The sequence below is a fragment of the Teleopsis dalmanni genome, chromosome 1, assembly GCF_002237135.1.
Source record: "Teleopsis dalmanni isolate 2A chromosome 1, ASM223713v2, whole genome shotgun sequence".
In the NCBI taxonomy this organism is placed as follows: Eukaryota; Metazoa; Arthropoda; class Insecta; order Diptera; family Diopsidae; genus Teleopsis; species Teleopsis dalmanni.
The window spans coordinates 15,980,957-15,995,166 of record NC_051846.1 but is presented as its reverse complement, the minus strand read 5'-3'; the positions used below and the strand labels follow the sequence as shown (position 1 = coordinate 15,995,166).

Genomic DNA, 14,210 nt, shown 5'->3' with positions numbered 1-14,210 from the left:
CCAGAGTGTATATGAATAATGCGGAAGGCAGGTTTTTGCACTTTGCCAGGTAAAGGTGTCATGTATTTGATAACTTATTACATATATCATTATATTACTAGGAATTCATAATAAACTTATAATCTGTGGTATCATAGAGTAAACCAGTATAACTAGTTTAATTCTCAAATATACTTATATCTCGCATAAACAATGATTCTCATTTCGATCAAGTTATTTATGATCTATTGTAGTTCATCATTTTGTTTACCATAACTTATTACAAAAGTTTACTTAAAATGTAAATATTAGACTAGCTATTTGCTGGTTTTTCTTACTGTCTGATTTTTCCATGACTATTTTGGGTCGATAGCTATAACTTAGTATTATATTTTGTTTGCGATATACATAATTTTAATGGTTATGATATTAACTTGTACGCTGCAGGGGTGATAAGTTTTATTGAAACATACATCTTCCATTATCAAAATGGAAGATCCATATTATCTTCCATTATTCTCTAATTAATAAACTTTTGTAATTAACTTGCTGTATATCTTTACTAAAAAAATTATGACATAGGATATCATCTGCAAATGTTGCTATCATAAGTGATACATAAGTGGTATAAAGTTGGACTAAGCACTCATCCTTGTGATACGCCTGCCTCAACAGAAGTGTTATTTAGCATAACTTAATTTACGTAAATTTGATATTAAATGTACTAATAACATTGAGTGGATTTGGAAAATATTGTACTTCAAAGGAGATTTTATAAGAAAAAAAGGTAATTAATAATTCCATACGCACTTGTAGAAAAAATTCAATACTTCTATACAAAATCAAGAGGTATATTCTTATAAAAATATCTTTATTTTGTTTTCTTATTAAAGTATTTAGTATATATTTTAATTTTGAGTTCAAAATTTTATAATACATAAATTAACACAATATTATATCATTTGTTTAGCAATGTCTTATTAGTTTTTGAAGACTATTTTAATTTCTTGATACAAAGTTAATGAAAATGGGACAAATTAAATTTTAATTGCTTAAAATATTTTCAAATTAAAAAAAATTATGTATAATATGTGTAATAATATAATATTTTTATAGTTATTATAAGCTTACCTATCTTAATTTTGTTGCAGCTGAATGTTGATCATTAAGCATCCTTAAAGAATTCAAAGAAGAATACTTTTAAGTGGTTTCATTTAGATCTATATATGATCAGAATGATCAATTTGTCAAAAGTAATGAATAATGAATTCATGTACTAAATTAAATTAATAACTTAAAATTTAATATAATAGGTGATCTACTAAAAATACATTTAATATTAAAAACAAAACTTGAACTGCTATCGTATTCATTTTGGTTGCATTATTACTTTCGCCTTTACGGTCTGTTAAAACTCCATGTGGAATTTCGTTATCTATAATATGAGGTATAACAGCATTTTGTTCCTTATATTTAATTTCTTCTATAGACAGTATAATTGCTTCGTTAATTGTACGCAACAATGGATAGTTAGTATTTAAACGAGTTGGCACAGTCAAAGGCGACCCTTTATTAACAAATTCGTAATCCATATATATGTCTTCCTCAGGTAAACAATCACCAATGAAATCATCCGTATCAACTGACCAAACCATAAGACCAGCGAGATCTTTTCCCATAGCAAACTTCACCTTATTCGCAATGGAACGTGAATTATCAAATGTAACGACACGTACAAGTCCATTGAACACGTCTCGCTCTGAACGACCAAGCATTTGAGAAGTTTCTACATCGAATTCTGTCACCCAACCAGATGTTTTGTTACTTAAAATATTGCATATTTCATTGTATCCGAGGAAACCATCTTCACGGGTATATGGGCCTTGGAAGCCAACACCTTCGGAATCATCATTAATATTTCCACTAAATGGTGTTTTAAATGTACGCCCATAAAAAGGTAAACCAACAACTATTTTATGCGATGGTGCGCCTAATTTTAACAAGTAATCAATTGTGAATTGCTGTAATTTAAATAAGATTTATAAAAATGTTGATAACTAGTTTGGAAATAATTGACTTACGACACTGAGTACGTCACTGCTTGAGGATTTAAGTGGTGCATTATACCCAATTTTTTTATCCCAACTGCCATGATAGTCATAACACATTATGTGTAAGAAATCTAAATATCTAGAAAGTTGACGCACATCATAAGCTTGATCAATAACATTTTTAGCAGCGCCAATTGCAGATGTTAACAACAAATTATACTGATCAAATTCTTCCCGCAGTTCTTTCGTCAACTTAACAAAGTTTTCACGATCGCTTGGATTGCCTCCACGCTGTGTTGGATATTCCCAATCCAAATCAAGGCCATCGAAATTATATTTTCGTATAAAGCTCGTTACTTGTTTAACAAATCGTCCACGTTGCATTGCATCTGCAACTAGTATTGAATAATTTTTCGAACCCTCGTTCCATCCACCAATCGCTAAGCTCACTTTTAGATGTGGATGCATACGTTTTAAACCAGTTAAACGCTCATAACCACCTTTACCGTATTCTTCTTTTAAGTCCTGCCATGGATCTAAATAATAAATTTTATAATTAAAATATAAACTATTACAATTAAAATTATCTCTTACACTACCTAAAGACTTAATCGCGGATTGTGTGATATCCAAACCAGCAAAAGCATACACAACATGCGTACATAGGTTAGGGTCAAAATTGTCAATTGAGTATGCACCGTGACTAGGTCGATACACAGCCCAAGTTGATATATAACAAACCACAACTTTTCCGTGTGCTGGTCCTGTAATCCAACAAAATAACTCAGTTTTCACCAAATATTTGGTAACATAGTAATTACCTGTTTTAGCTGAAACCAAACATGTTAAGGTCATGAACACGATACAGGTAAGAATAGTCCTACTTCCTGCATTTATGTATCGCCAGCAGTTCATTTGTGTTTGTGTTGATGTTTTCCTTCAAAGAAATTCGATTGAAATGTTACAAGTTGAATAAGGGTGTATATATAAATATAAAATTTCATGTGTACTGAAGTCATTTCTCACATCATTGATATAATATATCAATAAAAGGGTTAAAATTAGTTGGTAAATTCGAATTTCACAAATAACATATTGCAGTATTAATTAAGTATGCACAAACGATGATGAAGCATAAATATTTCTTCCAGTAGCCATAGCAGCTATAATATTTTTATACTCAAATAACAATGGGGTAGTTCATTATTACTTTCTGTAGCCGATTAGCATTCATTCGGACTATAAGATATGGCTTATTATTTTAATCGCAAGCATCTTGAAGTTCGTTATATTATCGCAGGTGTTAGCTTTCATAGAATATACTATATTGACTGTTTTACCCATCCAATGAATTTTAAATAAATTTTTATGGAATATTATTGGACGAAATGAATTAATTTAGTCTATGTTTGAACCTGATAGGTAATATTAATATTTTTCCAAAAAAAATACATGAAATATTGATATTTTAAGGATCAGAAATTGTTTATTTTATTTTTTTATTGCTATAAATTATTTTTTGTAGCAACCAACTATATATATATATAGTTGGTTAAGATGCGCTGACTCTGGGCTTTAAATTTGGCAGGATACGAGTTCCTGGTGCTTGCAGTCTCAAAAAATTATTTACTAATAATCAAATACATGAATTATTTCCAAGACCATTGATGACGGGTATTTGGCAACACTCGAAACAAGTGTATGGTCAGCCAATATAATAATATAAAAATAATTTTTGTTGTTGTAGTTCACTACTTTTTGAAAACCTCTTTATAAATTATTATTATAAATATTTTATCATTCAAAAAATAAAATTCCACCAAAGTAATGATTAACAACTAGATTCGTGATTAACGAGATATTAGAGAATGAAATAAATCTTATTAGAGTATACATAAAACGGATAAAGATAAGATTGTCCTTCGTCAATAGGTGGATCAGTTCAAAAAAAAATATATATAAGAAAGGTAGTGCTTTTGTTTCTGATGCACTTTGTCTTATATGCATACACATATATACATACCATATACATCTACATATATGAAAATAAGCAAAATCGGACGATTCAGCGAATAAAACATCAAATTCAAGTGCAAAGTTCAGAGATATGTGAAAAAATAAAAATCTACTCTTAGAATTGTAGGATTGCACTTTGTCAATATGTAGAACAATTTAAAAGAGAAGAAGAAGTAAAAGAAGTGAAGTGTTTTTATTTCTGATGCACTTATCTGCGTGTATATCTTAATAGTTAAGAATAGAATTTAAGACAAGAGAGTATATAGTATAGAGAAATACTGACATATAATATTTAAAATTATTTTAATTTAAAGTGAATGGAATATATAATTGAAAACATGAGCAATTTAATTAAAGTTAATAAATAATTAATATTTATTCATTTGTAACACACGTAATAGAGCTGTTCGCTTGAATTTCGATATTTACTGATTTTTCATGACTAATTGATTAGGTATTTAATTTGTAATAACAAAATTAATATATTAATTCACTAATAGCAAAATACTCATAGAATTCGTCACCTAAAAGACAAAATATGAACATTCTCTCTGACAGCGACGATAACGGTGACGGTGAAATTCTGACCAAACGCCGATCAATGACCACCAGTTTTTATTGAAAGGCAACGCACGCAAACTGCTACCGCTTAATTAATTAAACGCCGACGAACAATTGAAACAATTAAAAAAAATTTTATGAATTTTACTTTGTAGATTTAAAATGAAGAAAGATTTCCAGATAACGCCGACTTTTACTTAAAATATACATACATATGTATAATATCATATTTTGTAATTATAACCAGCATTATTTAAAGATCGTTTGAAGTTTCTATTTTCAATCTTAACTATCGAGATACAGAATATCATATAAAAATTCTACCCTCAACAAGCTATCAGTCAAGAAATTAATAACAATATCCCGAAAATTCATTTAAATAGTTTGTATATATATAGGAATTTATATATATATATATATGTATATATATATATATATATATATATATATATATTGTGGGATATATTATATATTTATATATATAACGATTTAACTTCGTACAAGTCTAGTTAAAAAAACCATACATCGATAAACATTAATCGATAACTCAAAGCAATTAAGTTCCCTATTGAATGGTGTATTATTTGCTATGCAAGAGATAATAAAATTTCATAATTAGAATCGTACAAGTATGTTTAGGCTAGTTGAGTCAGTGCACTTCAACACTTTTACTCTCTACAAACTGCGAGGTGTCTTCATAACCCCTCTCTACGCCTTGACTGGATTATTGATTATCACTTCATCTGACTAAACAATAACTGAGCTCAGATCTGCATACCTCGTCGCCTGTAACCAATTTAAGATTTGATAACGCGGTGTTGGTAATACTCTATCCTTTATATATTTTTTGATCGGATCGATCTTGAGGTCCCTGAGGATGTCATTCGTCCTAATGTACCATGGCACCTTGAGAAGTCTTCTCAAAGCATGGCCTTGTGCAATTTTCAGCTATCAATGATTTAAGTAGTTAATTTTCAAGTGAAATATATATATTGGCTTAGGTTGAGGTGTCAGCCTTGTGAACCAAAATGCCCTCAAGCATAAATAATGACATGTTGTAATACAATACTGAACGACGTTTGGGTCTGAAAACATATAATCATAAAGTTCCAGTAACTTACAGTGCGTTTTTTTTCTTATTTTGCCGAGTTGTGTTAAGTAATGAGTCTCCTTTACAGATACTTACTACCAAAGGACAGCCCATTATAGAAGGATAGGATAGGTAGAGGGAACTAGAGAAGGATTCAAGGTTGAAAATCACATCCAGACAAATTATATATACGTAGATAGATTTTTTTATCTCAGACGTATTTAAAAATTGCCAAGGTGTTGGTATGATTTTATATACACACTTACTGTGTTTTCTTTCTATCTTCATATAGCATATGTTTAAATACTTGCTACATAATAGTAAAACACATAAGACTACTTTGACTATTAATCTCAGTCTTATGTGATTAAGTTACTAGCAGTTTCCCTAATATTGTACTGCATACTATAGTCTAGATAGGTGTAATATGTGGTTTAAATATCAAAATTGTATTTTCGTTGGATAGATCAGATTTGTGACATAGAACCCAGTAAAGATATTTAAATTTCGTAAGAGTTTGCATAAGAATTTTAACATGAAAATGTTTATATAGAGATCTTCTACCTTCGAAATTTTTTAAACTTTACGATAAACATTCTTGTTCTGGTAAATATTATTTTGTTCTATTATTGTTTATTCTATGCATATTCGGTTGAGAGTACTGTTCAATAGTTACATGGATTATTGCAAGATTGGCGTAAATCTTTGCATAAGAATTTTAACATGAATATGTTTATATAGATATCTTCTACCTTCGAAATTTTTTAAACTTTACGATAAACATTCTTGTTCTGGTAAATATTATTTTGTTCTATTATTGTTTATTCTATGCATATTCGGTTGAGAGTACTGTTCAATAGTTACATGGATTATTGCAAGATTGGCGTAAATCTTTGTATAAGAATTTAAACATGAATATGTTTATATAGAGATCTTCTACCTTCGAAATTTTTTAAACTTTACGATAAACATTCTTGTTCTGGTAAATATTATTTTGTTCTATTATTGTTTATTCTATGCATATTCGGTTGAGAGTACTGTTCAATAGTTACATGGATTATTGCAAGATTGGCGTAAATCTTTGCATAAGAATTTTAACATGAATATGTTTATATAGATATCTTCTACCTTCGAAATTTTTTAAACTTTACGATAAACATTCTTGTTCTGGTAAATATTATTTTGTTCTATTATTGTTTATTCTATGCATATTCGGTTGAGAGTACTGTTCAATAGTTACATGGATTATTGCAAGATTGGCGTAAATCTTTGTATAAGAATTTAAACATGAATATGTTTATATAGAGATCTTCTACCTTCGAAATTTTTTAAACTTTACGATAAACATTCTTGTTCTGGTAAATATTATTTTGTTCTATTATTGTTTATTCTATGCATATTCGGTTGAGAGTACTGTTCAATAGTTACATGGATTATTGCAAGATTGGCGTAAATCTTTGCATAAGAATTTAAACATGAATATGTTTATATAGAGATCTTCTACCTTCGAAATTTTTTAAACTTTACGATAAACATTCTTGTTCTGGTAAATATTATTTTGTTCTATTATTGTTTATTCTATGCATATTCGGTTGAGAGTACTGTTCAATAGTTACATGAATTATTGCAAGATTGGCGTAAATCTTTGCATAAGAATTTTAACATGAATATGTTTATATAGAGATCTTCTACCTTCGAAATTTTTTAAACTTTACGATAAACATTCTTGTTCTGGTAAATATTATTTTGTTCTATTATTGTTTATTCTATGCATATTCGGTTGAGAGTACTGTTCAATAGTTACATGGATTATTGCAAGATTGGCGTAAATCTTTGCATAAGAATTTAAACATGAATATGTTTATATAGAGATCTTCTACCTTCGAAATTTTTTAAACTTTACGATAAACATTCTTGTTCTGGTAAATATTATTTTGTTCTATTATTGTTTATTCTATGCATATTCGATTGAGAGTACTGTTCAATAGTTACATGTATTATTGCAAGATTGGCGTAAATCTTTGCATAAGAATTTTAACATGAACATGTTTATATAGACACCTTCTACCTTCGAAATTTTTTAAATTTAACGATAGCGGTTATTAAGTGATCGATGTTCGTAAAACTCTTCGGCAAAACAAAAACAACAAATTTGCAACAATAATTTATATTGTACTCGTATACCAGTGGACTTTGTTTATATTTAGGTACATGTGTATAATATATGAGCTTAGTTGTGCAATGCTTGCTGTGTGAGTGAAGTTTACTTCCTAATAGATATAAATTTAATTAAGGTGGGTAATTTCCAAGCATAACACACCGCGCATGCATTGTTTGTTGTTATTAGCATGTATCGATATTTTAGTTATCATAAAAATTATAAATTCGAATTCGAATTCGAATCGAATTATATGCGCACAAAGGTAAAAATCGAAATGAGTTAAGATTTACATTTATTTTTTCATTTAGTTTAAGTTTTAGTTTTTAATTTCATTTTAACAAAAAAAAAATTAAATTAAAAAAAAGCATAAAAATGTAAACAAAAATGAAATGTTTATCAGAAATGAACCTAGCTTTTGTAAAGAGGACATTCTTAATGTCCAATTTAATTATTTTAGTAAATAATGTTGAGAATTCGTTTGACATTTTGAAGTGGGAGACAAGTAGATTGATAGAATGATTGAAATTCTTTCAATCTATTACAAGCTCTATCTTAATACCTTTGATATTAAAATGGTATTAAAAAATGAAAAAATTTTTAAAATAACTACACTTGTTCTTCCTTTCTTTAGATGAATCATTTTATTTTCAAAGTAAATATTTTATTAATTTTATACCGAAGAGAAAAATTGTTACAGATTATAGCTTTCAATTAGTTCTGAAATTGATGTCAATCATCCACTTTTACAAGTAGAAGAAGAAGAAGAAGAGTGTGCAGTGAGAACATGATTTTACATCTGTGAGTAAGTTTAAAATCTGTATATATATAACTTTTGCTTTTTATTACTTTTATTTTTTATAAGCAAGTAAGTTAATTTAAATTCCAGTTTTCGCTTTTAAGCATATTCATATAAACATGTTTATTATTAAAGCAGCGTGTTGTCGTGGAAAAGATTTAATTAAAATAAAAAACAGTCAAAGACTAAGAGAGCAAATGTTGGAGTCAATATTGAAGCAATAGAGTCAGTTTTAAGCACTTTTAAAGAAATCAGTTCACAAATCGAAACCGGAATAAAAATTTTTTACGTATTAAATGGAAAAAAACTTGGAAAAAATATGCAAATTATAATTTTTTGAAGCGCATGAGTAAGAAGCAAGTCGCTTCTTTAGGGAAACAAAATTTTTTTTTTAATTGAATACACAGCTTTTACGCGTTCACGTTCGCATGCGCAGTCGTTTCGTCGTTTTGTTGTTTCCGAAGTTTAAAATTTGTTCGAGAATTACATTAAAAAATAAACTCTTCATTTATTTTGAAAGAAATCTTACTGTTCACATTATTTCACGCAAAAATCTGATTTGTCAACATGAGTTAAACTTACTTTTAAGCCTGAATATGTTAACAATCAACTAATTTTCAACTAAGAAGTACATCAGACTAAGTACATTTATTAAGTGAACACAATTTGCAAAAAATTTTACTGAGCACTCGAATCACACACTAGAACGCGCACAACACGGAATTGCCAACTTCCACAGACCAGGCCTTACCAACAACTAACTGCTTCAGTTTTGGTTTTGTGTCAAGCGACACACAAAAGAAAACCAATATAAAGTACGCCTTATGGCCAATATGCGGTTACAGTTACTTAATGAAATTACTGCTCTTTCAGTTTCTCTTTCGTTTATGAAGTTTCTCAGTGTTTGTTGGTTTTGCTGCATAAAATACGTTTCTTTATCTTACAGCTGATCGTACTGAAGAGGCAAGAGGGCTTTGTCATTGCCTATATAAGACAGTGGCAGTTCAATGAAATGGTCAATAAGACATTTGTCTGGTTCACGATCTAAAATATACTCAATTCTTCCATGCTTTTACAATTCTTGTGCGTATAGCTCTGCTGCAACTCTGCTGGGTTTTCGCTGTAAACCAAATTTACGTTATTAATAACGTAAGATATTTTACATCGAATTAATACAGCTTCATTGGATTGAAGTTGGATTGGATCATTGGATTGTATTGATTTAGAGGAGTGTTTTGTTCAATAAACAAAATTTTTGTAAAATATTATGTCTTAAAATCACAGTAGATTTCAGTCTTGAACATTAAGGCCGTGTGCGATTTCGAGTGAATTGAGATAAAGTAAATTGAAATTTCCTAGGGACTTTTTGCACTGCACTTATGTAAATATTTATTTATTTATTTATTATTTTTGGTTAAAAGTTTTCAATTTTTTTTATTAAATATCTTATAAAATTTTCACAATGGTAATACCTAATTTACCTAATTTTTATCTAATTTAACCTACTCGAAATTCTGGTAAATACCAACATTCGCAGTTAAACCGAATAATTTACGACCTATTTCCCTGAATTTACCATAAATTTACTCGAACTCGCACAGGGTCTAAGTATGTGAAATGCATATTTCTATGCATAATTTTATATATTTTAAAGTTAATATCCCTTGTTAGGAGTTTCGGCTTAAATATTATAACTTAAGATTTGTATAGTATGCTTTGTTAGCTGCAAATATGCTTTATTCGCTGCATTTAGGTATATGGTCTGTAATAATTGCTAATATATAATCAATATATTTGCGTCGATTTAAACAAAATGGTACCATACTTGCTGCATTGTTTTATAACGTAAAAATGACAGTAGCGAATGCATTCATTTGCTTTATTCCAGATTTTAAAGCACAGAGATTTGACAGCTGTTGTTGAATAAAAACTATTGCAATAGCGTTAAGCATCCATAAGATTAAAAATTTTACCAATCGATTCTTGTATGGGGGAGGGTGTAAACACACAAGGTAAAGTGTCTGATTGCATTTAACTTGGTAAATACCAGCACAATTCTTGTCACTGTTCTCTCCAAGTTGACACATAGCCACCACGTGACCCCGTCTGGATAGCTACAATCAACCGTGCGTAGTAAACTGATGTATGCAGCGAAATCATCCTCATATATGACGTTATGCGTTAGGCTTGTAACCCACCACAGAAAAATACAACTCCAATGAAAAGGAAGAATCAGCCTCGGAAAATTAAACCGCTTACTATTGACGGTATAAGCAAATGTTATAAGGAATACGATTTAAGAATATGCACCTGGAACTATTTACAGAGAAGGTGCTTTTATACAGAAATCGAAGTCGGATTTGTGGTAAACCGAAGACTGTGAAATTTGGAATACCTTCACATATATAAAGGAAAGGCTTGCTAAAGTCCGTAGTAAGACAAAACTTTTTTACATCAGCCTACGGAAGATAAAGATGACGACGCTAAACAAACTTTCTATGAACAGCTTGAACAAACATATGAACGCTGTCCCCATCATTACCTCAAAATCGTTGACGAAGACTTCAACGCAAAGGTGTGTAAAGAAAGTATCTTTGTATCTATTTCAGATTTCATACAAAAACTTCTGATAATGGAAGAAAATTGTTTAATTTCGCCGCGGCTTAAAACATTGTGGATAGTAGTACCAGATTTCAGTATCTTAACATACATAAGTTACCATGGCTGTCACCTGACCTGATGTACATACCATCCAAGAAGCCAATATCGACTGGGATCATTATCTTCTTGCAGCCAAGATCCGCACACGTCTTTTCGCGCTGCAAAAAGGTATGTGAACAAGCACAACTAAAGCTAGACATCAAAAAGCTTCAATCACAACAGACAGCTAATGGCTTTGCTACTCGACTTTCCCAATTTCTGGATAAGGAACCTGAAGACACCAGTATATGCGTGTAATAGAACCACATCTCCCGATCTATGCAAACCGCTGCAGAAGAAGTGATTGGGTATCACTGTAGACAAAGAAACAATTCTATGTTTCTAGTAGAAAAAAAAGCAGCACCAGCATATCAAACCACTCTGCGGTCAGTTATAAATTCGGATTTAATTCCTACAAATGTTGTTCTGGCGATAGATATTCAAAGCATGTTTTACATTTGGAGAGATCACTTCTCAAATCTATTAAATGGCGGTAGTATTGATGTGACAAAGCCGATATGATCCCGTATTTGCAATCATTGACGATGAAATAATCGTCACGCCTGAAAGATTGAAGTAAATTGCCAATTAGCTGATTGATAAACTAGATATTCACAGTAATCCTAAAAAGACCCAAGGAAAGCAAATTGAGACACACCACTTTTTGGTTGATTTCATTGCCACTTTTGACACTACGACTAGAAGCACTCTAAATACCGCTATGTGTTAATTTGGTATTCCAGCCAAACTTATACGGTTATGTAAAATAATTTCGAACAAGACCGCCAGCTTCGTTATAATCGGGAAGAACCTCTCCGAGTCGTTTGATACCAAACGAGATTCCAGACATGGTAACTCCTTCTCTCTGAATATTTTAACCTGATGTTGGAAACAATAATTCGAGCAGGAGATTTAAACAGTACTATCACAATATTCTACAAAAATGTAATGCTGCTTGTGGTTACCGACGATATTGATATCATTGGCCTGAACATCCGTGTCGTCATTGCGGCATTTTCAAACTTAGAAAAAAAAACGAAACAAATGGGTATTGTGGTAAATGAGGACAAAACAAAGTACTTTCTGTCATTAAATAAATCTACTGAGTGTCTTGGGACTCACTTCACTGTTCACAATTATAAGTTCGAAGTTGCGAAAGACTTTGTTTATTTGGGAATCAACGTAAACACCAAAAATGACGTCGGCTTAGAGATTCAACGAAGTATCACTCTTGCTAACAGATGTAACTTCAGGGTAAGTAAGCAATTGAGCAATAAAGTCCTCTCTCAACAAACAAAAATCACGTTCTATACGTGTCGTATCATGCCTGTCCTGCTGTATGGTGCAGAAACTTGGATAATTACCAATAGTGATGAGAAGACGTTGGAAGCATTCGAGAGACAATTTCTTCGAAAGATTTCTGGTGCACGAGTCTTTCAAAGGGAAAGGCAATTTTAATACCGTTTGAAAACTAGACTTAAGGCGTGTTCAATAGTGATGCAAATTAATTAATTCATTTATTCTTCACTTGACCAGCAGTGCGCGGACATCATAAAGTATTATTGTAAATAGTTAGTAATAATGAAAGTAAATCTAAGTTAATATTAAAAATTGTGTTTTATTTCACTTAGTGAATTATCTCCATATTGGTGAACCCCGACAAAAAAAAACTCTTTTAAGAACTAAAGTAAAAAGAGTAAATAAATAAAAAGAAATAATTTAAATAAAAGTTGCTTTCGCAATTACTTTCGTTAATATATTCATTACGTCATCACAATGCCGAATATTGATGGAGCAACCCACGAGTTTGAGGGTGAATAAACATTGATATCGGTGCCTGAACAAACCTCGCGAGATATCTGCCGATTGGGTATTAAAACACAACCATTCATCAGGCATGATCCAGATTTCTATTTCATACAAATGGAAGCGCAGTTTAGAATCGCCAACATCTCAACTGATCAAAGAAAATACGATCATGTGGTTTGTAGCCTTGACAGCGTTACATTAAAAACATAACAGAAATCCTTCACTATATGGAAAATATGAAGCAATAAAAAAACATCTGATCCAGGATTATGCCGATTCATAAAACCGGAAGCTGTGACGCTTGGTGCAAGATCAGTCACTATTTGGCTAGCGGTGAAATGAAAGACTGCGCTATAAAACAATTGTGGCTCGATCGGTTATCTGAAGCTGTCCGAGCTGTAGTCTCAATCGCAGCTGTCGACCTAGATAAGTGGCTAGCAGGCTGAGCACAGCAGGCTGATTTGATACTTGAGATGGGCAACAATCATACAGTTTCGGCAGTGCGAGCAAGAATAAACAATTCAGTGTGCAGCACACCATTCCACCTTAGCTCATTGATTGCAACAGTCGAGAAGGTAAACAAAAGACTGAATGCAATGGAATCCGATAAAAGTCGCGATCAGTTCAGATTAGCAGTTACACCTACGCTTAGGTATCTCTCGAATTGCAAAGTACCCAACATGTTATCATTTCAAATTCGGTTCAAAAATCACTTCGTCACCGGTGGTTGACGAGGCGTCTGAACCAAACAAATCCTACCGACTTTTTATAACCGATGCTCTCACACGATCAAAATTTTTAGTAGACATAAGGGCAGATTTTTCTATTTTTCCGGTTTCGTTCTCTTTACGCAGCAAATGGTTCAACTATTCATACTTTCGGTAATAAGTTACTGACAATAACCTTAGGCCTACGCAGGAGATTCAATTGGGAGTTTGTGGTGACAGAAATCGAGAAACCAATACTTAGTCCAGACTTCCTCGAACACTACGGTCTCATAGCAGATATCAAATGCAAGTGCCTCATCGACAATACAACTGAGTAAAA

General features: G+C 31.2%; 1 protein-coding gene across 1 annotated transcript; it reads right to left on the bottom strand.

The window, feature by feature from the left end:
* Positions 1-1,082: 1,082 nt before the first annotated feature.
* Positions 1,083-9,422, bottom strand: LOC119665777 (probable chitinase 2). Its single transcript, XM_038075026.1, has 5 exons — positions 9,237-9,422; positions 2,852-2,967; positions 2,630-2,794; positions 2,061-2,566; positions 1,083-2,000 (listed from the first exon to the last, which is right to left on the bottom strand). Exons 2-5 carry the CDS (start codon positions 2,943-2,945, stop codon positions 1,281-1,283), a joined length of 1,485 nt encoding a protein of 494 aa, XP_037930954.1. The 5' UTR covers positions 2,946-2,967; positions 9,237-9,422; the 3' UTR covers positions 1,083-1,280.
* Between the last annotated feature and the right edge of the window lie 4,788 nt (positions 9,423-14,210).

Coding starts and splice junctions, on each gene's coding strand:
- LOC119665777 (XM_038075026.1), bottom strand. CDS start 2,945: ATGAACTGCTGGCGATACATAAATGCAGGAAGTAGGACTATTCTTACC. Junction 2,567..2,629: donor ATCCGCGATTAAGTCTTTAG/GTAGTGTAAGAG, acceptor TTTATTATTTAG/ATCCATGGCAGGACTTAAAA. Junction 2,001..2,060: donor GCAGTGACGTACTCAGTGTC/GTAAGTCAATTA, acceptor TTTAAATTACAG/CAATTCACAATTGATTACTT.